Raw genomic sequence first — 26,862 nt, 5'->3', positions numbered from 1 at the left:
CAGGGATCTTTTTGCCTCCAGGATCAAGTCCTCAGCCCTTATGTTCACCAACCTTTTTGAAAGATTTGACATTCTTATACATGTTTTCATTCTTGGCATCCACTGGCTTTTGCTTCCACAAACCTGCGTTTCCTCATTTCTTCAACTCTCTGATGGCTCTTTGTTTTCTCTGGTGGCTCCTCTTTTCCTTGCCCCTTTGCTCTCCTCATCCCTTTGTTTTTCTTATTCTACATTCATTAGTCAAAGATAAATCAGAAACTGAAGATGTCTGGCTGTGGTTTCTGCCTTCCAGTGAGGGTGTCCATCTACCGTGATGGCGTAACTGTACACTAGTACAGGGAACTCCAATACCCTCAATTCCAGGCAATGGAATAAAACCTCATCTCAACCAAAAAATCAATTGGAAACCTTGGGGTTGTCATTCCCGCCTCCTAGGGAATGTCATAGACAATTTTAGAGCATACAGTACAAAAACCTTTGCTCACATACAACTCAAATAATCCTGCTGGCAAGACGAGTGCTATGCAAAATTATAGAGTTGATAAAACTTGGCCAGCTTCATAGCCAACAAGACCTAGGTTCTAGGCCTTTCTCTGACACATGCAAACTGGGTATCCCAGGACAAGCCATTTTACTTCTTAATGCCACAGACAACCATCTAAAACTACAAGTTTTAGCTCAGTTGCTGAGCTTCACTAGTGGAGAGAATTTCCCATACTGAAAGTGCCTTACTGATGAAATCTCAGACCTAGACCAATAATAATAATAGTAGCACTTTAAGGTATGTAAAAGAGCTTTACATGCCTATGTTATCTCATTTGATCCTTACCAGAACCCTGTGAGTTAGGTACTATCATTATACTAATTTTATAGATGAAGAAATGGATTGAAATTCAGAGATGTTAAGTGACTTGCCCAAGGTCTTACAGCTAGAAACTTTCTGAGGCAGGAGTCAATCTCAGCTCTTCCAGACAGGAAATCCAGTGCCCTTCCCATTATACCACCAAGCTGCCTAAAGTAAAAATTACAAGCAATTTTCCCCCCTTAATATCTACCTCCATCCTTCCTTTGGTGCCTTTTCTCTAAAAGATGTTCATTATGCAAGTGCTGCCCACAACCCTCCACTGGTGGACCTGACAAGGCAATTCTTCCCAAGGATCTCCCATTTTCCTAACATGGCTTTCCTTTTTCATCAGGTGTTGGGTTACTTCCTGTATCTTTCATTATGATTGATTGAAACACCTAGTCAATGTGTTAGTTACTTATGTAACCTCCTAGGAAACAATGTTCTTCACCTAGTCAAAATGGGATTCTATAATTAAGCATGCCATTGCATTTTACATGCATTAATTCATTCAAATCTCCCAACAATGCTGTGAGGTAATTTTTCAATTGTACCCAACACTTCATGATCCCTTTTGGGGTTTTCTTGGCAAAAGTACTATTGCCATTTCCTTTTCTAGCTCATTTTACAAAGGAAGAAACTGAGGTAAATAGGATTAAATAACTTGCCAAAGGTTATGGAGTGAGTAGTAATCTGAGGTCAGATTTGAGCTCAGCTCTTCCTGACTCCAGGCTAAGCACTTTATCCACTGTACTACCCAGCTACCCCAGTGAAGTAGTTTATATAGAAATAATTCCTATTTTACAGATGAAGGATCAAAGAATTAAGTGATATGCTCATCATCCCACAACCCATCACCAGCCAACAAGTTTCAGGAGCAGGTTCTGAACTCAGGACTTCCTGATACCAAGGCCAGTATGGGAACCACCTCACTATGCTGCCTCTCAGAAGGTGCTAGTGGGTGAGGATTTTAGGCTCTTAGAGTAGCTATTTTGTGGCACTGTCATATTTCCTAAAATGTTCTATTCACTTCATATCTATGCTAAAGGATTAGGCATGCCAGCAACAATCCAGCAGAAGCCAGGCAGCAGCTAGTTAATAAGAGAACTGCTCGGCCTCCTGGAGCCTGGGGAAAGAGACAAAGAGATCAGGGAATACAGTTCCAGAACCTCATTCTGTTTTCTCGGCATGGGGAATATAAGGCTGCTAGGAGTATTCTGGCTCCAGGAACCAACAATTAGTCCCACTACAGATCCTCTTTTCTGATCATTAGAACTAATTTCCTGCACCTAATAAGTTAATTTCAGCACTTCCTTACTGGCCCAGTAGTATTCTTTGACTTCTAAATGGGCCAAGAGTACCAAGCGGCATCCCTGTCCTCCCCAACGTCCACTTTGCTGTCCATTGTTAGTTCTGAGGCCCAGGCAGTGCTGCTTGTCTCGGTAGGTCCAGAAAGCAGCATTTATTCTGCAAAGGCAGAATGATGAAAGGAACTCAAGCTTGGCAGCAATTGCAAACCTAATTCAAGCCATTCTATTATTATTATTATGGCTTGTAGTAGAGGAGTTTGGGGAGGGGGGCCTTTCTCAAGGGAACCATCTGAACTCTACTTCTGTAACTTGAGAGTATGGGGGGCCCCCATCTCCCCACATTAGGGACCCATCTGCTATTCAGCACCCAGGGACTTAGGAGCTTCATTTCAACATCTCTGACAAGTGCCATGAATCACTTAGCCCCATCGGCATAATGTCTGGGGATAGGAAAGCAAGAATTGGCTCAGCTGGTTTCGGCAACTCTCCAAAGTAAGGAGTGCTCTTCTTTGCTCTTGTCTCTGTCTCATTTTGGCTCAGCTCTTCTGGGTGAGAGAGAACCCTACTCAACGTACTTCTCTTTTCTTTGTTCTGGTTAAATCTAGAGATGGGAAAATGGCTTTTTTAAAATAAAATGTTGACTCTGATGCCCTCTGCTGGCTGAATTTTTCACTTTTGGCTCCAGCTTAGATAAGAGACCAAGACATTTATTTGCATCTGTCCTTCTTTGTCTCTTTTCTATAGGATGGATACAAATAAATTAAAAGTCGCTACTTCTATGCCCCCTTTTCAGTGGTGGTTACTGTTGTTTTTGCTTGCTTGTTCAAAAGCAACTCTTATCTGCATGATCACAAGCACCCACTTATGGAACTGACTGCTTTTCCTTCTTGGAAAGCATTCCCTTCATGTTGGCTGAGGAATTTTCGATCCAAAGAAATGTGTACCACTAGAGCCAGCAGATTAAATCTCTCTAACAGGGAGCAGCTGACAAAAAGTCAATGGCCAAATAGATGTCAAGACAATTCAATTTGTTAGGGTTTCTGACTAACCATTTGGAACTTTTCTTCCACTTTTGCCAAAAGACTAATGGTATTGGGAGCCATATATATATTATATATATATGTATATGGCATATACATATATATATATATAATCTGCATAGATTATATATATTTATATAAAATGACATGCTCTCAAGACTAATAATATCTTCTGTCTCCCAGAAGAAAAATCACAGATTTCTGATTTAAGAGTAATACTAAGGGCAGCTGATTGGATAGAGAGCCAGGCCTAGAGATGGGAGGTCCTGGATGGAAATTTGGTCTCAAGACACTTCTGGGCAGGTCACTTAACCCCAGTTGTCTAGCCCTTACCATTCTTGTGCTTTGGAACCAATATTTACTATTGATTCTAAGATGGAAGGTATGGACATTTTTTTAAAGTAATACTGGGGAGGGAGAGTATCATTGAACAAACAAATAATTTATGACATTTGCTCATGAATAACAGATTACCTCCAAGTAACCATTTTTTGATCTATTAATTTAATTAAGGCATGACTCTTGCACAAGTTGCATTTGTGAGGGGTTGAGGTAATCTGCTAGCACAGCTTCTCAAGGCAGTATAAAGGCAGTTCTCTAATGTAGGTTGTATGTGAGAGAAAAGAGAAGTAGCTCGACAGAGTGGGATGATCCAAGCCTGCTTCAGAGTCATGATTTGAACAAGTCCTCTCTCTTATTAAAATGAATAAGAAATCAATTCTCCCACCTCCAAGTCACTGAGATTTGCCATGAACAAAAACCTATTTCTATGCCTAGTTCCATCAATCAGCCAACCCACCAGTCAGCCCATCTACCATATCAGTTGTTTTGTATGGTAGCAGGGCTGTTCATCTGTGGAAATAATTCAGATGTAGGTTTGGCATTGGAATTTTTTTCTACTTTGGAGGAAATGGAGTCCAATGGGAAAAATGATTTATAATTTAATCTGTAAATAATGTTTTACCTGGTTTCACAAAATGTCCTGTGTTCAAGACCTTGATTCAAATCCTACTTTTGTCACTTGCTACCTGTGTGACCCTGTACAAGTCACTTCACCACCCTGAGCCTTAGTTTCCATTAGGAAATATAGATTACTATAACAGGCGATTGGACTAGGCAGTCTCCAAATTACTGCCAGCTCCAAGTCTATGATGTGACCCTTCTTTCCATATAAAGCCACAACTAAGTTGGGTACTAAGTTCTGTAGGGGGCAGAAAATAAATTTAAGGTCTAAGGTTCCTTTTGTTTCTGTCATAGGCAAAGATGCCTGCTATGGGCAAATGGAATAAGTCAAAATTGTTGCAGTGTCTGAGAATGTGTGTAGTATTTCTTCCATTCTTATGCCTTTGTGCATTCTAATCAGGTTACTAGATAATCTCTCCCCTCCATGAACAGATCTCGTCTCTTGGTGGACTTTTCCCTTTTATATATTACTTACCGGGTTGGGCTACTCAGAGCACATAATTCTAAGCACTAGCCTTAGCCTGATTCCCCTTATTGTTAGAGTCCAACTCTGCTCCTGTCTGCTCTGAGAGAACTAAGCATGCATTCCCTGGTGAGTCACTGCATAGATGATGACAAATCCTTGTTACACTGAATTTATATGTAATCCCTGTCTTTTGACACTGCTCTCCTGCTCTGTCAACCTTGTTCATCCTGATCCCTGTCATGCTAACAGCCCCTCCCCCTTTTATTTTTTCTTTACCTTGCTGGTTCTCCTCTGTTACCACTTCTCCCTGGAATCAAATTTAAAGCTCCTTCCATCAATCCTTTGGTTTTGTTTTCCTATTTAGGGTTTCAAGAGAGTCATTTCATAAGACGTTTCTACTGCAAACAGACAATGATCAACTTTTCTGTTTCTCTGGCAACTTCTACTGGCCTGGGAATGAGAACTGGGTTTTAGATCTGACCTTTCCACTCTGTGACTTTGGACAAGGACCCTTCCCTCGATTTCTAAGGTCTTTTTCACTTTTAAGGTCTCTATCAAACCTGATCCCATTCCTTTTCCTCCCACTATCCCCCTTCGAGATCTCATTGGTACAACAGAGCAGAGACCTCAAAGGATTTATGATCAACCAATCAGAGAGTGAAGGGGAAGAAGGGTTGCATCCCTTTACTCATTACAGCCCAGCTTGGTCTCCATTCTATCCCACTCCCACCCTTCTGCAACCTCCCGACATTCCCTTTTCAGAGCTAGACATTAGCCTGTGAAGGCAATTGTAACCTAAACCTGATGCCTACAGGTATCATTGGGAAAATGCCAAGGCATACTCCTACAAGGATTATTTTTTCATTGATAGGGTTACACTGTTAAAAAAAAAAGAATAAATCTTTAGATTGTTGTGTAGCCACTACCTCTAAAGGTCCTAAGGCTGCTGTGCCTGTCCAGTCCTGTAAATTTAACAGCCTCACACAAAACCCAGGGGTTGGTTTTGTTCTTAAACTGAAAAGAGAAAAGTGGCACATGAGGGGATGCTAAAGCAGCAACTCAGACTTGCCAATGGTCTGGATTCCTCAGAGCTATATTCCACCTTTTTGAAAGAGCTGCTAAATGATTAAATACTATCCCAATTTTGCAGCTCTTGGTTTGGGGCTTGTTTACTTTTTTGTTTTAATATTGAGTAAGGTAAGGAGAATGTAAAGGGTTCTCTACTCTATTTCGGTGGCTCTGGTGGATAGGATATGGTTTTCCTGTTCTTAAGTCAGGACAAAGAGTGCTCTAAAAAGGCAGAGATGTATATTTGGGGGCATGCACAAGGAATGCCTTTCCCCTAACCCCATACATTATAACAAGGGACCAGGAGGGTTATATAAGCCCAACCAGTTTGGAGCCTAAAATGCCTGCTTCTGTCCCAGTCTTTTTTGGGACCCAGAAAAAACCTAGTCCCAGGTTTTTCTGAAGGAAACTTTGCAAGATTTTTTTTGGAAGCAGAAAGGATGTAAAAAGTGAAATTTGGGAAATGTATAAAACTACATTTCCCGTGATCCAACATGGTCCAACTGATTTCCGTCTCCGACGTCTTGACGCAGGGGAGAGCTTAAATCTCCTGGGTTAGGAGGGAGTGGTCTCTTTTGCGAGTAGGCCATGGCCAGGAAACAGGAGACAAAATGGAGGCGGCAGTTTTGAATGCTTACAAGCGCGTGGTCTAATGATTTTATCTATCAACATGGCTTTAATTAAAATACTAATTTATATATTTATACAAGCATCTATCATTTTTAATATTTACAAGGAGGAGAGAGAAAATATCAATTTAAGTTATGGCTCAGAAACCCAAACAGAATTGAATACAATACTACCATTCCCATACTTTCTCAAGAAATACATATTGATTGATTTTTCAGATTAAGGGGAAGAATTATTCTTTATTTTTTTACTCTCTTTCAAGAGTATCTTTATGTTCTCATCTTCTACCAAGGCCAGATAGCAATACCATAGCCAAAGAATACACAGCTACACATAAATCTCAACTACAGAAACATTTTAGAGCCTATAGGGAGAAAGCCCTCCACTCCAAGGTCACTATCTTTTTATCTTCTTTCCTGGCAGAGCAAAATAACATCCTTTGTTGAAAGAGAAGATTGGAGGTAAAAAGGGAAGGTGAGAAGATGGAAAAAGGACTGATTAATTTTTTCCCAGTTATAAAGTGACCATTTTCTTAATATTGTTCTCTCTCAATTGAAAAAGGAAATAGTTCTTTGATGACTTTTCCCCTCCTCTTTGGAAATAGTACTACATTTTAGCACTGCTGAAAAAGAATCTTAGAAAACCAAAGTGTGCGTGTAGAGAGGAAAAACAATGGTACCTTTATTTCAAGATAAAGCCGTTAGAAATTAATCCTAAAATAAATATTCAATATACTTTTTTTTTAAAGTAGACAGCAAATGTGTTTTGCTGAAAGGACTATTTCCCTAAATAACTGCTGATGGAAATGAGAGAAGTGAATTGAAATCACACCGAGAATATTCGTCTTTCAAAGTTATGACAAGAGACCAACATTATACACGCCAGCCTCTATCGTGTTTGCCCAGTGAGGCGGTGGAAGTACAATGCAAAAGCATACGCTGTTGGATTTTTTTTTTTCCACTCACCCTTTCGCCAATGTTGCTATGCCAACGTCAGTTAACTTCATTCCTACACCTACAGGAAAAGAGAGGAGAGATAGGGCCTGAGACACCATCACTTCTCAGAAGGGAAATCAGCAATTCACAACTGGTGGGCAAAGTGCTTTTAATTACAAGTCCTTTCCCTTCCTGGCTGAGGGAGCACGCCTTTCCCCCCTCATTCCCTCCACTTGAGGTTGTTTTCTCGAGGCTGGTGACCACCAGCCTTTCAGAAATGTATTGACTGTAAGTGAATGACAATAGGAGTGCCAGGCCTTTGACATAGCAGTAATGAGGAACTGTAGGCTGCACATCCGGAGGAGGACAGTGGATTCATGTCTTATGTAAATAAATCACTGGGGCATGAATCCCCTGACAATGGAGGGCCTTTCACAGCCCTGAGAAATGACTTTCCAGGTCGGAGTTGCCCCTTGTGCAACACTGCCTGTCAGAGGGCTCCTTTTGGTCCTTCCTGTTACATCTAGTTTAATTCAACTGGGCCTCTTCTATCCTTTTCCCAGGAGCTCTCTCCAAGGAGATGCATATGGGGCTCTTTGGCTCTTGCTATCAGGCCTGGGTCCAATTAAATATTGCCAAGGGAAGCTCTTAGATGGCAGAAGATATTGAGAGGAGAGAGCATGACACACAGAAAAAAGCAAACCTTAACGGTAAAGGAAGTTAGGTCATTCATTCCTTCAGTTAGATATCAAGTTCCAAGAAGCGGAGTGAGTGGAAAATCTTTTTGGTTTGCAGAGAAAAGGTGCTCTAATTATACCACTGCTAAGGGGATGCCTCCCAACCCCTGCTTTGCTACAGGGAATAAAAGCTCTAATTCCCCTGAATGCTATGGGAGCCACTTGGGCGAGAGAGGTGACATGGAACATCTCTCTTTTTCTAATTATCAAGTATATCTTCCCCACTGCCTGTCTCTGTGCCTAGAACAAGTATAGTTGTGTGCCTTCTATTCTGGGTTTCATTCTCAGTTCTTGTATCCTGGCCCTCCATGAGCTCCAGTTTAAATCCTGGCATCTGCTGTCTGAATTTTTGGTAAAGATGCAGAGAGCATAAAATGTGCCAGGCCTCTATCTACAGAGCCACTCTGGTCCTGCCTGATTCTTGGTTCCTACCCCTTGCCTACATTCCAGTTTGGAGAAGACAAAGACTATGGCTCCTGGTATTTGACTCTGCTCTAATGCAGCTAACCCCTTTGTTCTCATGGGAAAATTTTTTGTAGATCGTTAGGAGTGTGTGTTAGTATTTGGGAGCCAGCCTAGGACAGTCAGAACTGGTTTTCTCTTTAACCCTGTACCTAGAGTTGAGTCAGCTGTATCAATTGACCTGGGACAAGCCACTCAACATCAAAGAGCCTCACTTTCCTCATCTTTAAAATGGAGATAATCATACCTAAACTTCTGACCCTAATTAGAAAGTTCTTGTGAGAATCAGAAAATGGGGATGTAGTGTGGGTGGGTGTTTGGAATTTTCTGTTGTATGTTTGTTTTCCAGAGAAAACTCCCTCTATCAGATAGGATGAGTAACTATTCTATCATTTACAGCCACAGAGAGTTGTCTGGGCAGATAAGTGACTCATCCAGGGTCCCACAGCCAATGTGTAGTAAAGGTAAGGTTTAATACCAGGTCATACTGCTTCTGAAGCCTGCCTTCTAGGCATGGTGTAAGGATCAAAATAAAAAAAAAACTATATATGTGAAAGCAGAATAGTAGATTGCTACAGGAATAGGAACTGGAATTTAGTATTAGGAACACTCAGGTGAGGAAAAGCCTTCTATTAATGAAGATTTCTATTATCTCTGTAATTTGTCATTTTAGAGGGTAACCTGGGGCCCCAAGAGGTTTACACAGCCTTTAGATGTCAGAAACAAAAATTTAAACCAAGGTATTAAGACTCTGATTTCAACTTTATCCACTACCCTTTTTTTGCCTCTCACAAGTTGCTATACTAGTGTAATATGTTATTATAACGGCTCTTAGTATTAGGTGATCATTTAATCCAGAGAGAGTTGGGTGGTGCAGTGAAAAGAGTACTGGGCTTGAGTCGAGAAGACCCTTTATGGCATGAAGAATATGGAAATACATTTTGCATGACAGTACTGGTATAAGGTATATCAGACTATTTACCATCTTTGGAAGGGAGGAAGAAAAGGAGGAAGGGAGAAAATCTAAACCTCCAAACGTCAAATAACAATAGTCAAAAATTATTTCTACATTTAATTGAAAAAGAATAAATAAAAAGCAATTTAAAAACAAGTATTATGCAAAAAAATTTTTTAAAGGAGATTCAACTTCTTGAGTTCAGTTCTGACCTCAGACACTCATTGTACAACCCTGGGCTAGACATTTAACCTTGTTTGCTTCAATTTCTTCATCCATAAAATGAATTGGAGAAGGAAATGACAAACTACTTCAGAATCTTTGCCAAGAAAACTCCAAATGGAGTCATAAAGAGTTGGACACAACTGAAAAATGACCGAAAAGCAACAACAAATCATTTATCCACAGTATTATAAAGACAATACTTATTCAGGTATGGTTTGGAGTATAAAGCCATTGAGATCCCCCATCCTCAACATCAAGATTCTTTTACTCTGCCTCTGGTGTTCCTTTAGTTTCACATCAATCAAAAGAACATGCTATGTGGCACTCTGGGACAAACATGGCACTTGGTGCTAAGGATAGAAAGACTAAAATAAAGGAAGAATCGTTGCCTCTCGAGATCTTCCAGTCAATTTGGTAAATGCTTATACATATTAAAAATGCAAAATGTGTATGAGTTAATAAAGGTAGTGTTTTTTGTGGGGAGGAGGGTAGAGAGACTAGCAGAGCTTTGTTCCCCTGAACCCTATCATGAATCAGACTGAACATCACTGCTTTGAAGCACCAGGGCCTGTGTGGAGCCCAACAGCCTAGGACATTTTTCTTTTCATTCTGGTTAGTCAGACAGAAGCTCTGAGCCCTGTTTTTCTGCTTTGAACCTGTGAGCTAAATTAGAAATGGCACTTTTGTGGAAGGCAATGAGCATTTTTTAAAGTGTTTTCCACAGTTGGGAGCTAATTCATCTCTCTATTCTGACATTGTTAACTACCAAGACACACATGGAAACACATCATGGGACTTGGATAACAGGGTCTATTAAAAAGAAAAAAGCAACGCCAAAAAGCTTCCTTGAAGATCTTGCTTCATAGCTCAGGTAAAATATTTTTAAAACACAAATCTATTTTCTAGAGCAGCTTTGATTTCTTTCTTCCCTAATCACTTGGCAAAAGGCCCTTGAAATCAGGTTGTTGCTCCTTGCTCCATTCCCTCATTACCAGATGTCACTGTTAGATTAGGAAAAAATGAAATGTGATTTAAAAAAAAATAGAGACAAAAAAAGTTTTCCTTAGCAATGATGGCAATTCTACAAGACTCATCAAAAATCTGTACAGCATAACATTTGAAATCGTAAGATAAAGTCATAAGGACAGATTTGGCATGGCATTTCAATGATCTTAGAGCTGGAAGAGACTTCTGAGGTCATTTAACAGAGGAAAGAAAGGGAGGCTGAGAACTGAGAACTGAGAATAGCAAAAGATGAGAAAGACAATCTGGCATAGAGGATGGAGAGCCTGAAGGAGATCCTGAATTCAAGTCTTATCTCTGAGACACATTAGCAGTGTGAACCTGAAAGTCATTTATTTCTCTCTACCCCCAAGAAATTTTCTAAGACAATAAATCACAGAGCAGGCTCTGATCTTCAGTGACAAGAGTTTTTCCTAGGAGCTCCCCCGCCCAATCCATTCCACTTTTCCCCAAAAAGGTACAGATGTTAAGTTCCATGATGCTATCCCTGAGAGATCTCAAGGACATATATACTGGGGAAACCAGTTACCTAAAGCTAAGTCAAGTCTATCCTTTCACTAGATATTCCTTGGAGGATGCAGTGGGGGACAATGGAAAGAGCTTTGGTTCTAAAGTTCAAGGACCTGGGTTTGAGGGCCACTTACTACTTGTATTACTCTGAACAAGTCACTTTACCACCACCCAGGTCTCAGTTTCCTCATCTGTTAAATGACCTCTGAAGTCCCTTCCAGCTCAAAGATCTTTGAAATGATTTCTAGGCCAAATCGGTCCTGATGACTTTGTTACAATTTTTAAAAAGTATGTGCTCATGTGTTGTTGAAGACACAATGTGTGTACTGTTTACACATCCATACAAGGCAAAATTCAAAATCAGAGAAAGTGTTGCACAGCCTACTTAGAGACAGATTCAAAGGTGAGTTTTTCCTGGCCTAGGGTTGGCAGATGTTCTGTCATTTAATGTCTTGTGGACATACACATTTGTAAAACATCTGATATTTTCAGTTGTGTTTGGCCTCTAACCTATTGAAATTGCTTTGTATAATTTTGTATTTGCTTTTTTTTTGGATGTGTAGAATATAAACTCCCTGAGGGCAAGGATTGTTTTGTTTTTTTTTTTCTCTTTGGCTCCCCAGCATCCATCAGAGGCCTTCCATATTTATTTGTTTGGTTTGGTTTGGTTTGGACCTGTGATTTCTTTAGGGTAATCAACTCCTGGTGAAGAAATCTCCTTTCCAATAACAGGTTTTATAACTTCTGGTCTTTAATGGTTCCTGGAGTGACTTGCTAAGGAAAGAATCCATTTTCCCTTCTACTGGGATATGCAATGGTCCTTTATTGTAGACCATTCAAACCATTTCTGTCATCTTCTTCCTCTGCTCCTAACTAAAAACTGGCACATGCCTCTTGGTCACACTAGATTTACTTTTGTAACTTTGCTCAAGAAAAAAAATGAAAGAATAAAACATAAAGGTTAAGAGATGAAGATATGAGAAGCCAGATTTCTCCTATCTCCAGCCGTGGAGTAAAGAGTCCTTTGTCCCCCTGTACAAAATCCAAACTTAAAATCCTTCTAGCTCGTAATCCTAGAGATTTACTCCCAGCTGTTTTCAGGGTATTCATTGTGAGTAAGTGGCTTTTGAGGGCTGAGGCCACTAGTTACCTCTTTGGTGTATACGAACAGATGTCACGAGCTAATTGATCCTGACTCATCCATCATAGCACTGTCTGCCTTTGTACTTATGTCTTTCACAGCACCAGCAACTGGAACATCTCTGGGACAGATTGGTTGTTTTGGCTGCCCTTGTGTGTATGAGAACTGCACAGATGGGTTAGTACATGAAGGCATGATCTACTCATCACAATGACAACTGAGACAGTTGTTTCAACCAGACCTGGCCCAGTCATTTCAGTTGTTAAAATGAATGCTTTGGATTCACCTTTTGTTATCTTATCTTGGGTTGCTCCATTACTGTCACTTTCTGGATCCACTCTTTTGTGAGGAACGAGGGTTCATTATCTGCCATGGACAGATTTCAGGGGGTCCATGAATTTGGGTGGAAAAAATGACCTCTTTATTTTCATTCCCTCCTATCTAAACATTAGCATTTCCTCTGATTATTTAAATGCAATCTTCAGAGAAAGTTTCTGTACACTGCCAAAGGAATGAGCCAGTGACACAAAAAAGGGGAAGAACCCTTGGTGGAAGAGCAGGAAGGGGCATGGGATTGGCTTAGGACATGGATAGAATTATCATGTGCAACTAGGCAGTTGAAAGTAAAAAAAGGCAGATTTCTTGGCAGGGTTGAATAAAGTAGCACTCTTATGAAACACCTCACTGGTACATTAGCTGACATATTTCATTTATAGCTGGGATGTAATGCTGTATTGTGGCTGTTTATTGCCAATTGCAAAGTGAAAAACTATGCAGACAGCTCCAGATTATAACTTCTTATATTAAGAATCATATTTAATGCAAAATTAGCAACAAAGAAGAAAAGAAGGACCAGGGAATGTCAATGGTTGCACAAATAGAATCTAATTAGGATAGAAAGCTGCCTAGGCTCATAAAGGAATAGGTTTTAATAGCAGAGATCTCTCTCCTGAGAATAAAAAACAAAAACAAAAACATGGCTTTCTTCAATGTACTAGCCTCTTGGGTCATTGGGAAGACCAAGTTTTCCCAACCTTTGGCTGGTGGAGAGGCCAGGAAGAGAGAGAGAACTCTATGTGAAGAATTATACCTTGGAAAAGGAATAATCAGTCTGGGAGTACCCAGGACAGCAGGAAGCAATGGAACAAACTTTAAATGAATTTTACTGGTTAATTGGAGAGGAAAACAGGCTTCGGTATGTTAAGAGCATCTTACTGAATTTCGTTAATGCAGTAGAGCCAAAAAGAGAATCCTACAGGTGTATACCCTTGTACCACTTTGTGTTCTCGAAGAGCTATGTATAAATTTGGCTATCCTTCAAATGCATTAGGGAAGTTTGATGTTTAGAGGAGTCCTGGTGTGACTCCTCTTGTAAAAGGAGACAACCTATAAAGTACATAATTATTCCCTTAATATCTTTGTCTAATTCTGATCTTTGCTTTAGTGTTGGATTTACTTAAAGAAAGGCATAATATTTATAGCCATTCTTTGATTTTCTAGGGCTGAGGATCTTTTTAAAAAATTATCACTAATGTCTTTTAACTCAATTACATGAAAAACCAATTTTTAACCTTCATATTCTTTAAGTTTGAGCCAAATTCTTCTCCTCACTCCTTTCCCCCACCCCTGAGAAGGCAAGCAATCTGATATAGATTTACACATATAATAGGGCAAAACAGCTTCCCATATTAGTTCTTTTGTGAAAGAGAACTTAAATGAAAAAAAGTGAAAGAATAAAGTGAAATATAGTATGTCTCAGTCTGTATTCACACTCCATCCATTCTTTCTCTGGGAGCGGATGGCATTTGTCATCATGAGCCCTTGAGGATTTTCTTGGATCACTGCATTGCTAGAAATAGCTAAGTCATTCATAAATGTTTATCATATAATATTGTCATTACTATGTACAGTGTCCTCCTGGTTCTGCTCACTTCACTTTGCATTAGTTCATGTAGGTCTTTCCAGGCCTTTCTTAAATCATCCTTCCCATCATTACTTATAGCATAGTAGTATTCCATCACAATCCTATACCACAACTTATTCAGCTATTCCCCAATTGATGGACATCCCCTCAGTTTCCATTTCTTTGCCACCATAGGGCAGAGGTTCTTAACTCGAGATCTACCCTGGAAAGATTTCCAGGGGTGCATGAATTTAGATGGGAAAATGACATCTTTTTTTCTCTATAATTGGTTTCCTTGGTAACCCCGTTATATTTCATTTTATTCATTTAAGACTATTACTCCTAGAAAGGGTCCAAAACTTTTACTACACTGCCAATGGAGTCCATGATACACATATACAAAAAGTTAAAAACCCTTATCTAGAGTAATCAGTTATTCTATTTAGCAGGAAAAATAACTGTAATTTATTCTATACTTCTTTTTAGCCATATGTTTCTCTAAACTTAAAAAAAAATAAGATATGCTTATTTTTATCAGCAGCAACAAAGATAGATTGGAGCTTTATGATACAGAAAAAAGGTTGAGATTTGAATTCAGGAGACCTGAGTTTGAATCTCAGATCTGCCATCTATCATGTTTTATGACCCTCTACATATTACTAAAGCCCCCTAGGTCTCAGTTTTCTCATTTATAAAATGAGTAAATTGGACTCAGTGACTTCTAAGGCCCCTTCCAGCTCAAAATCTAGGTGCCCACGAGCCTTGGTTCCCTGTTCTTCCCCTTTCTCCATTCATCCTTTGGTTGAATTACTTATGACCATCAGTGAAACAATAAACAGGTATTCCTTTCCTCTGCAGATGAATAGTCTGCTCTGGTAAATCAAGAGTTAGCCTTCATTGTCCTTTGCTCATTCTATCCTCAATGGTATCCCATGGGGCACAGTAGGAACTGGTCTTCTTACCTTGCATATCAGTGACGAGTAAACTGCCACTTGTTTTCTGATACACCCAGTGCTGAAAGGTACAGCACTTCTGACCAGCTTCAGATTCTCTTCTCAGAAAGTTGATTTCCTTCCCATCCCTGATGGAATACTTCACAAACTCCCCGATGAGCTCCTCCTCCACGGTGGCATATGGGATGTTATTCTTAGGCCGATGAATAAGAAAGATTGGAATGATCCTGGAGGCAAAAGGAGCAGGGTTACCCAGCCAGTCCTCATGCAGGAAAGAAGGACTAAGCTGTTTATTACTTCAGTCTAGGCTACTAGGAGCTCCAGAAACTCTTACCAGAGCTGTTATGTTGAAAACACATCTTATTACTAATGTAAGAGATTGTGGTACTATACTGAATCAGATAAGGTAAGGGTTTTGTTTAGCCTTCCAATTCTTAGTCAGTCAGTCAATGTCAGTTAATAAAACCTTTAATATTCTCCCTCCAAATTTGGTTGGTGGTCAATCTTGGGATAATGTTTGATTTTTTTTTTGGTTGGGATAAAAGAATAATAACAGCTGGCATTTGTATATATCTTTCCAGTTTGTAAAGTATTTCACATGAATTTTCTCATTGGATTCCTGCAACAACCCTATGAAGTAAATGCTATTGTTATCTTGGTTTAACAGATAAGGAAACTGAGGCTTAGAGAGATTAAGTGGCTTGCTCAGGGGTGAATATCTAACAAGTTTCAGAGCTGAGATTCAAGTCTAATTCTGTGGAATCTAAATCCAGCATTTTTTTTAACTGCACCGAGTTGACTTTCCAAATGAATTAAATATCCAGAAAGTTCCAAAGCATCACATGACCTTACAATTCCGCAGGACTTTTTAAACTCTTGAAAATTACTGAAGACCCCTTTTAATATGTGGGCAAAAATATCTATAATATTTTCTTATTGGAAAACACTTTTGATTTGATTGGCCTACTGCAGGGGTCAGCAACATATGGCTCTCGAGCCATATCTGGCTCTTTTGAGGGCCAGATATGGCTCTTTCTGCAGGAGCCATAAAGTCAATTTTTTTTCAGGCGCTGTTACAGGAGCGCGGACTGTGAGCACTATACAGCTCTCACCAAATTACGTTTTAAAAAATGTGGCATTTATGACTCTCATGGCCAAAAAAGCTGTTGACCCCTGGCCTTCTAAAAAGTTCTGAAGGAACCACAAGGATCCTTGGACCACATTTTATGAACCACTGGTTTTAATCATTTTCTTCCCCAAATCTTTTTTCCAAGACTTGCTTTAAGCAACAAAATGGACACAATTGAATGTTTTCTCCTATTTCTACCCTTGCCCAGCCTGTACAAGAGATTCCAACGGCTGATCACAAGTATAGCTTGTGGATCTGTTCTGCACTCTCTTCTTTGTTTGCTTTACACTATTTTTGTGTTTTCATCAGTTCCCATGGATTTAATAATCTTCTTTGTGCAGAAAATTCTCAGTTCTCTCTATTCATCTGTGCACTGACCCTGAGCTAAAGACATGCCTCTTCAACTGCCTTTTTAACATCTTGAAAAGGATGTCCTACAGTAGGCATCTTGAATTTATCAAGTCCAAGAAAGAATTTGATTATCTTTACCTCCAAACTCTCCATTCTTTTGAACTTCCCTTTTACTGTCAAGGACACCGCCATCATCCCAGTGACCCAGAGAGACAAACTCTGTGTCATTCTTGACTCCTCCTTCTTACTTACCCCACATATCCAATTCATTTTCAAATCTTGTCATTCCTACCTTCACAGCATCTCTCAGACACAACCTTTTCTCTCCACTTATATAACTATAATCCTAGTTCAGGCCCTCATTACCTCTCATTTTTTCTACTGAAATAGCCTTTTCTCTTGTCTCCTAGCTTCGAGTCTCTCTCCATTCAACTGCCAAGGTGATTTTTCTTTTTTTATTTGAAATTTTTTCTTTAATTAATTAATTTAGAATATTTTTCCATGGTTACATGATTCATGTTCTTTCCCTAGCCTCCTCCCACCCCCCTCCTGTAGCCAATGAGCAATTCCACTGGGTTTTACATATGTCATTGATCAAGACCTATTTCTATATTATTAATATTTGCATTAGGGTGATCGTTTAGAATCTATATCCCTGATCATATCCCCATTGAACCATGTGATCAATCATATGCTTTTCTTCTGCATTTCTGCTCCCACAGTTCTTTCTCTGGATGTGGATAACATTCTTTCTCATAAGTTCCTCATAATTGTCCTGGATCATTGCATTGCTGCTAGTAGAGAAGTCCATTACATTCAATTTTACCACAGTGTATCCGTCTCTGTGTATAATGTTCTCCTGGCTCTGCTCCTTTCACTCTGCATCAATTCCTGGAGGTCATTCCATTTCATATGGAATTCCTCCAGTTCATTATTCCTTTTAGCACAATAGAATTCCATCACCAACAGATAACACAATTTATTCAGCCATTCCCCAGTCGATAAACACTCCCTCATTTTCCAATTTTTTGCCACCACAGAGAATGCGGCTATGAATGTTTTTTTGTACAAGTCTTTTTCCTTATTATCTCTTTGGGGTATTAACCTAGCAATGGTATGGCTGGATCAAAGTGGATGGCAGGCAGTCCAAGGTGATTTTTCTAAAGTGAAAGCCTATTGTATCGTTCCTTCCTACATACACATATATATGTTCAACAAATTTAAAATACTCTTATTTATAATTTATAGCCCTTCATAATCTGGTCCCTTCTTACCTGTCCAGTCTTCTTACATCTTACACTTCTTGACATACTTTATAACCCAGGAACATTGGTCTACTTGCAATTCCTTGAACATAGCATTCCATTTCCCACTGTACTCCACATCTAGTCCTATCTCACTGCTTCTTGGTTTCCATTGTTTTCTTTAACATTGCCCCCAAGTGCTATCTATTATAAGTAGTCTTTCTCAATCCTGCTACCTACTAATGCCTTCATCTTTCAGGTTACCTTCCATCTTCTCTGTATCCGTCTTGTAGCCACCTACTTACATACAGGTCTTCTCTCCTATTAGAATGTATACTCCTGAAAGCAGAGCCTAATTTTTTTTTTCCTAGCATGGTGCCTGACACATAGCAACAGTTTAATAAATGTCTGTTGATTGACTTACTTGTTTCATTATCTTTTCTCCTTCCCATTGTCTCCATGCATTTATATGTTTGGATTAAGTTAGTGGAACCATGATGCTAATGAGGCCAACATCATGGTTCCCATATCCATGTAGATCAAGTAACTTGTCTCTGTGTTCCTAACTCTGACCCTCCTCAAAAATATGTTTTTTTGGTCAGGAGGAAACTGAAAAGAGAGACTGTGGAAAAAAATGTAAAGTATATTGTGCTTCCAGTGGTCCAGGAGTACCATTTTATAGAATCAGAGAATTTTAGGCTTGGAAGCAGCAATATGCTGATAAATGTTTAATAACTGGTTTTCAAAAAATGTATAAAGGACACATTTTAAAGTTTAAACTGCAGTAATCTGCATTTTTCCCATTGCTTCCTTAAGCCTAGATGATCAACAAAATAATGAATCAAAGACTTTTTTTTTTCATTTGGAAAGAACGGTCCATTTTAAATGTGTGACTGGGCAGGTTGTATGATCTTACAGGGCAGGGACCAGACCTATGTTGTTTTTTTTCCTACAAGGAGCATGCTATTTTTTCAGAATTCTTTGATTTCATAGTGAATTTCTGAAGAGAAAACTCCTTCTGCCAATGCAGATTGGCACCTATTCTGAAATTTATAGTTTTAGAAAATTTCTTGGGGATAAGAGGATAAGTGATTTGCCCAGGGTCCCGCCCTGAGAATATGATAGTAGCAGGACTTGAACTCAGGCCAATTTTCTATCTACTCTCTATGCTGTCAGTCATATAATGCTTTTAATAATGAAAATATAGCAATGAATAGGAAAAAAATATTCCTGCAGAAAACTAAGGAAAAGAAGGAAAAGGAGAAGTAACAAGTTTAACGAAATCAAGAACCAATTTCTAAACAGTCAGTGTGGAAAGAAATGTGGATCTATATCTGGATTCAAATCCTACCTTTTATCCTTACTGTGGGACTTGCAGCAAATCACTTTACCTTACATGGGTTCATTATAATCATCTATAAAATAAATAAGTTGTAATAGATGATCTCAAAAGTTTCTTGGGCTCTAAATCCATGATGATATGACTGTGACACTTAAGAATGGAAGGTTTTGTAACTTTTGAGGAATACTGTATGTACTTTGCCAAGAATTTCACCATTCAAAAACAATTTGAATTGTTCTGCAGATAGCACTGGTGATCATTCCCTATCTTCCAGCAGGAAATCAGGCCTGGGGGAACCATTTTAAACTCAGGTTTTTATCAAATTCTAAGTAACTAGTAACTAGATCAAATGTTCTAGAAATATATTTGCAGAAGCAAAAAGGTTGGGAGTAGTTTGCAGAATCTGGTGATATCATTCTCAGGAATGGACTATGGCAAAAAAGAGTATATGAATGAAAGAATGAATGAAGAAATTGATGGAATTAATGACAGACCAAAAAATGTGTAACATCTATAAATAACAGAGAATAGAATGCCAGGTGAGTTGAGTAGGCAGACAAAGAAGTGGTGATGTTGTTCTCTATAGCTATAATCACATGAATTTGTCAAAGCTGCCATCTGTTACTGCCCCCTCACTCCATGAAAGGGAATGACGCTATGGTTTTTCTCTCCAAATCCTTGTTATGAGGCATCAAAAAGGTGCTCTATGTCAATCAACTACAATTAATACTGTGACAGGTAACCATGGTATGTTGAAGACAACTCAAACTGACTTTTGAGAGCCAATTGTTAAATTTTCATTTATACCTTGGAAATTGGCAGATACTACAAATTAGGATTTAATTTATAGTTTTGTTAATTGTCTAGACTTAAGAAAGTCTAGAGAAAATCTTAGTGATGCAGATTAAATTCAAAAGTGTGTCCTCCCTATATTTCCCCCTCCAACAATCTGGTTGTTAAACCTTTACCAATATATCCCTGGCAACATGGCTTTGAGCTTGGGGTGAGAGAGTGGAGTTGGGAGCACAACTTAAAGAGAAATACAATAATAAACATGCAGGGAAAAATATTAAGGATAGTCCTTGAAAAAATTGGGAAATAGACAAATATGTCTTGGCCTTTTTTATTATCTTTAACCTTCTTCATTCTCAAAGACTCCTCTCTGCCTAGTCTTTCCCTGCTATGAAAACTTGTTCTATGGAAAGGATTCATTATCAATGTTTAGTACCTTCGTGAGAATTTGTACTCTGGATCACAGGATCATAGGTCTGGAGCCAGGTCCCCCTACTCCAATCATTTTATAGTTGAAGTAAGACCCAGAGAGATGAAGTGACCATGTCAGTTGATAACATAGTTTAGTGGAGAGAGTGATAAAATTACAATCAAGAAGATCTGGGTTCAAATATCTCAGACTTTTGCCATCTGTGTGACCCTAGACAAGTCCCTCCATTTCTTTGGCCCTTAATTTCCTCATTTGTAAAGTGAGTTAGACTCAGTGCTCTCTAAGGTCCATTCAATCTCTAAAACAATTCTATGCTCTATTCATTTTATATGTGAGAAAACTAAAGCCCAGAGATTCAGCCTATAGCAAGTTTGTAGCAAATTCAGGCCTAAAACTCATCTCTCCTATCTTCTGACTATGTAATCAAAATTATCCACTTATCATCCAAGATCCTCTCTTTGTTTGGTTTGGTTATAAACTCTCCTTTGATCCTTAGAGCTGATAGGTAATTTTCCCCATGCTTCTATAATTTGTTTATTATATAACCCATAATGTCTAAATCATGTGCCCATTTTGACCTTATCTTGGTATAAGGTGTGAGATGTTGATTTAGGCCTAGTTTCTTCCAGACTGCTTTCTGATTTTCCAAGTTTTATCAAATAATGTTTTGTCCCAAAAGTTTGGGTCTTTGAGTTCATTAAATATAATATTACTATGGTCATTTCCTTCTACATATTGTGTGCCTAATATATTCCACTGATCAATGACTCATTTCTGATCCAGTACCAGACTGTTTTGAAAATTACCCTCTTGAAGTATTAATCTGGTTTAAAATCTGGTACTGCTAGGCTGCCTTCCTTCATTTTTTTCATTGATTACCTTGATATTTTTGACCTTTTGTCCTTCTAGATGAATTTTGTTATCTTTTTTTCTTATAAAATAATTATTCAGTAGCTTAATTTGTATGGCACTGAATGAGTAAACTTGGGTGAAATTGTAATTTTTATTCTATTGGAGTTTTTGCCAGTTATTTAGATCTGTCTTTATTTATGTGAAAAAATGTTTTGTAATTGTGTTCATATAGTTCCTTTGTGTATCTTAGCTGGTAGATTTCAATTATTTTATGCTATCTGCGGTTATCTTGAAGGCAATTTTTCTAGCTCTTCCTGCTGGATTTTGTTGGTAATATATAGAAATGTTGATATGTATAGGGATTTGTTTCACCATCCTGCCACAAAACCAATCACCTGAACTTTACAAGCGTATTTTACATTTTTTTCATTATCTATGAAGTTTTCTCCCAATGTTGGGAGACAGGAGGCTTGAATATGCATTCTGCTTTCAACATTAACTAGTTGTATGTGACCTGGGACAAGTCAATGCAGCTGGGGACTTGAGGTAGGACTATTTGTTTTCCCATTTAGAAAACAAGGAGAAAATCTCCAAGATCCATTCCAAAGCTAAAATTCTATTTGTTTTTTGGGTTGTAAGTTCTTTCAGGGCAGGAACTCTGTCTTTTTTAGTTTTGTATCTCCCCTAGTAACTAACTCTTGGTAGGTGCTAAATAAATGTCTGTGGTTTGAATGAATGATTTTGTAATCCCAAGTCACTCTGTTCCTTCTGAGGGTTTTTGCATTTTACAGTTTTTCTAATAACGATGGAATGAAAGACTTTATCCCTATTAAAGAAATTTCAAGCTTGGCTAAAAGATGAAGTGGGGAATGGGGGAGTAAGAAGGCAGAGTCAGGGTCTTTCCTGGAAATCTATTCTTTAAGACCAGCCCTGGTGGTGAGGGAAATTGTTAAAATGAAGGGAAACAATTTTCATCTACCATCAAGAGTCTGAATGGTTCTTGAAGGAAAAAAAGAAGCATTTCCCACCCCACAACTCAATTCTTCAGCTATAGTTTTCATGGCGTGTCTACTAAGTTTTCTTCTTTGCTTTTACTGCTCTAATTTTAAAGGTATTCATGGCTACACAGTTGTACCCCTTAGTGAGTCCTTGAGAATCTAACCAGCCACTTGTTTTCTCAGTGGAGCTGAAAGGGTTCATGGACTGCATATGCATTCATTAATTATGTGGCATTTATAAAATACCAACAATGGCTAGGCACTGTTCAGCACATTAATTAAGCCTGGTCCCTGCCCAGTGGGATTTCATTTGCATACGTAATTTGGCTCCCTGGATGATCATGAATTTTTAAATGGGAAGCTGTCTTCATCTATAACATATTCCCTTGAGGACTCTGATTTTACTATAAATAAATCTCAGAATGGGGACTCCCAAAGACTGGTATCATCAAATGAAGAAGATAAACAGTGGGGTTGGTTTGGCTTGTCAGAAGTTGCACCATGAAATTCTCCTCAGTATTTGTAGGGACAAAGATTTCTTTATCAAATTCAAGTCTGGCACAGTTGCTGCTGGTGTTTTCTGTTCAGGCTCCTTTGGCTCAGTTCCTTTTCCTTCTGTATGGTTCAAAATAGAGAAGACCCTTGAATATTGGGGGAGCATTTGGGGTGACCTTTCCCTTCTGCTCTTCATGAGTCTCTTTCTTCCTCGGTCTGCCCCTTCTCTTGGCCAGCATTACTGCCAACTGGGATTGTTCTGCCTCCAAGCTCACAAAACTACAAAGCCCTCAGATCCTAGCTCATTCGCTGCATACATATAATGCACACATGCGGATGGCATCCAAAAGTCTGTCTGTTTCATGCTTTTCTAAAATGGGTCCTAAGGCGGAGACCTACAAAAAAGACTCACACCCTTTAGATATTCTGCTTAAAGATGACCTTTCAAGATCCTTCCCAGCATTTTCCTGGAATTCTTCCTAGGATTCTAGAAGTCTGGGGCATGGTCACAAATTAATTACTCCCTTATTTAATAGAAAGGGAGAAATATGGTTTGGATGTAAGAATTCCTTGCTCTGTCTTAAAAGGGGACTGGGGTTTGGGAGTTATGAATGTGCCAGCAGCAGATTGTCTGAATTTCCCATTCTACTGTTCTTGAGTCCTTTTCTGCCTTCAGAGGCTAAGAAAAGAGAGAGATATTTAAGTGCAGTGATAAGGAGTAATTCTTATTGCATGTGACCTTAATTCAATCTAATTCCTGTCTTACTGTGTATAACAGAAAAGAAGCCACACTAAAATATGTTCGTATGTATTCTTTATGTTGCAAGGAATCCATTCTTTTCTCCTCTTATAGTGGGATTATTGCTTTTTTTTTTAAATTGAGTCTTGACACCTTTTGCATTTTCTTGGCAGACACTAGAGTAGTTTACCATTTCCTTCTCCAGATTATTTTACAGATGTGGAAACTGAGGCAAACAAGGTTATAAGATTTGCCCAGGGTCACACAACTAGATATTGTCTGAGGCCAGATTTGAACTCAGGAGATGAATCTTCTTCACTCTAGACCCAGAGCTCTATCCACTGTACCACCTATTCTACTTTACATTATGGTAATTCATGCCCTTGTTTTTTGTCTCTGAAAATAGATTATAAATACCTTGATGGCAAGGTCCTCATTTTACTCATCTTTGTAGTCCTTCACTTGTAGTGGGTACTTGATAAATATTGCCAAATTCCTTCCTTGATTTTCATTCATTTATCAATTTCTTAATAATTCTTTCAGATAATCTCAGTATAGCCTACCACACTCTTTCTTCTTTCAACATGCATGCATATATAAATATATAACAATGGCCTTAGAAATAAGCAGGTAATCATATATCTTGGGCCCCTAAAATTTTTCACTGGTTTGATAAATAGTTAGGCAGTGGGGTGAAAAACAATGTTAACAATCTATCAGTGTAAAGATCTATGAGGATTTTTATAGAACTAGAAAAAAATAATAACAAAATGCATCTGGCAGAACAAAAGGTCAAGAATATCATGGGAATTAATGAAAAATTGTGAAGGAAGGTGGCCTAATAGCACCAGATCTCAAACAATATTATCAAGCAGTAATCATCAAAACAATCTGGATACTGGTTAAGAAATAAAATGGTAGATCAATGGAATAGATTAGATATATAATATAGAGGGATGAATAATCTTAGCCATCTAGTGTTTGATAAGCCCAAAGATCCTAGTTTTGAGGATAAGACTCACTATTTAACAAAATTTGCTAGAAAAACTGGAAAACAGTATTCAAGATACTAGGTTTTGACCAAATCTCACACCCTATTCTAAGATAAGGTCAAAATGAGTATTTGATTTAAATATGAAGAGTGATACCATAAGCAAATTAGAAGAACACAGAAGAGTCTACTTGTCAGATTTATGGAGAAGGGAGGAATTTATGACCCAAAAGAGAGAGAAAACATTTTGAAATACAAAATGAATAATTCTGATCATATTAAATTTAAACATTTTGTACAAACAAAAGAAATGTAACCAATATTAGAAGAGTGATGACAAATTGGGGGGGAAATGTACAGCAAATTTCTTTGATAAATGTATCATTTCTCATATATGTAGAGAGAAATAAATCACATTTATGAGAATACAAGTCATTTATCAATTGACAAATGGTAGAAGGATATGAACAAATAGTTTTCAGATGAAGAAGTCAAAGCTATGAATAATCACATAAAAATATTCTAAATCACTCAATTAGAGAAATGCAAATTAAAACAACTCTGAGGTACCATCTCACACTTATCAGGTTGGTTAATATTGCTAAAAAGGAAAATGATAAATGTTAGAGGAGATGTGACAAAATTGGGACACTAATGCTTTGTTGGTGGTGTTGTGAGCTGACCCAACCATTCTAGAGGACAATATGCCCAAAGGGCTATGAAACTATGCATATCTTTTGCATACTTCCAGCAATACCACTATGAGGTCTGTATCCCAAAGAGATTTTTTTTAAAGTGGGGGGGAAGAGGGGAAGGATCTACTTGTACAAAAATATTTAAAGCAACTTTTTCCATGGAGGCAAAGAATTTAAAATTGAGAGGATGTCCCTCAATTGGGGAATGGCTGAAGAAATTGTGGTATATGATGGTGGTGGAATACTACAGTGCTATAAGAAACAATGAGCAGAAAGATTTCCAGAAAACCTGCAAAGAACTATATGAACTGATACAAAGTGAAATAAGCAGAACCAGCAAGCACATTGTACATGATAATAGCAATATTGTGGGATGATCAACTGTGATAGACTTAGCTATTCTCAACAGTACAATAATTCAGGACAGTTCCAAAGGATTTATGACAAAGAATGCCATCCACTTCCAGAGAAAGAATTATTGGAATGGGGATGCAGAGCAAAGCACACTATTTTTCACTTTAGTTTATCTGTGGTTTTATTTTGGGGTTCTAAAAATGACCAATATGGAAGTAAGTTTTGCATGATAATACATGTATAACTCAGATCAAATTGCTTACCATTTCTGGGAGTGGGGAGGGAAAGAAGAGAGGGAGACAATATTTATCTTATAATTTCAGAAAATGTATGTTGAAAATTTTGATGCATGTAATTGGGAAAATAAAATATATATCTTAAAAATGTCTATGGAGTTTTGTGTTTTCTTTGTAAGTAGGATTTCTTGGCATTCCTATGAAAGAGAGGATCACAGTATTTAATTATGATTCTTTTCTGTGGCCAGTTAGCCCAGCTGATTAGAGCATTGTGCTTCATTAATGAAGCCATGGCCAAGGACTCAGTGCCCATTTGAGTCATTTAGCTTTTGTAGGTTCTATGGTTATAGACTCTGCTTCTAAACTTTGACCAGATGTCTGGCAAAAGTAAGCCTCAGTTCATCAAAAAGACTGGTTGAGTGTGTGTGTGTGTGTGTGTGTGTGTGTGTGTGTGTGTTATGGGAATTTACCATGACCGATGCAGCATAGCAAAAAGGGCAATCAAGATTTAGAGCCAAAACCCCAGAATCGAGTTTCAGCTCTGCCATTCACTAATTGTGTGATCGTAAGGCAAGTTACTTAAAGGGTCTTTATAGAATGAGACTCATAATGCCTGGTGGACTTTACAGGGTTTCTGTGTAGAAAAAGCACCATAGAAATGGTAAAACTTGTGGCATGAAAAGATACGTGGCTTAGTATATAGAGAGCCAACCTCAAAACCAGAAAGAGCTGAGTTCAAATCCTACATCTGACATGACTGTACAACCTTCAATAAGTCATTTAACACTCAGTGCTTTAGGCAATTAATGCAATATAACGTCAAATTGCAGAGGTAATCACTTATTCTGGTAGAAGGAGTTCCTTCACCTAAGAATTCTCTATTCCAAAGAAATCATGTCTAGTTCCTGTTCCCTCTAAAATAGCAGTTCTTCTGGAGGAATTCCATGTGGACCTCCAGGAATTGATGCAGAGTGAAAGGAGCAGAACCAGGAGAACGTCATACACAGACTGATACACTGTGGTACAATTGAACATAATGGACTTCTCTA

General features: G+C 38.4%; 1 protein-coding gene across 1 annotated transcript in view; it reads right to left on the bottom strand.

Moving 5' to 3' along the window:
- The window catches only part of ALPK2 (alpha kinase 2), a 191,201-nt gene that overhangs the window by 19,670 nt on the left and 144,669 nt on the right, over positions 1 to 26,862 (bottom strand). The window contains exons 12-13 of the mRNA XM_044681511.1: positions 15,175 to 15,392; positions 7,287 to 7,335 (exon numbers count right to left, since the gene is read on the bottom strand). Of these exons, the coding sequence (XP_044537446.1) occupies positions 7,287 to 7,335; positions 15,175 to 15,392 (267 nt within the window). The remainder of the gene's footprint in view (positions 1 to 7,286; positions 7,336 to 15,174; positions 15,393 to 26,862) is intronic.

Source organism: Gracilinanus agilis, chromosome 1 (assembly GCF_016433145.1).
Source record: "Gracilinanus agilis isolate LMUSP501 chromosome 1, AgileGrace, whole genome shotgun sequence".
Taxonomy (NCBI): Eukaryota; Metazoa; Chordata; class Mammalia; order Didelphimorphia; family Didelphidae; genus Gracilinanus; species Gracilinanus agilis.
The sequence above is the reverse complement of the archived record's forward strand: the minus strand, read 5'-3'. Positions and strand labels throughout refer to the sequence as shown.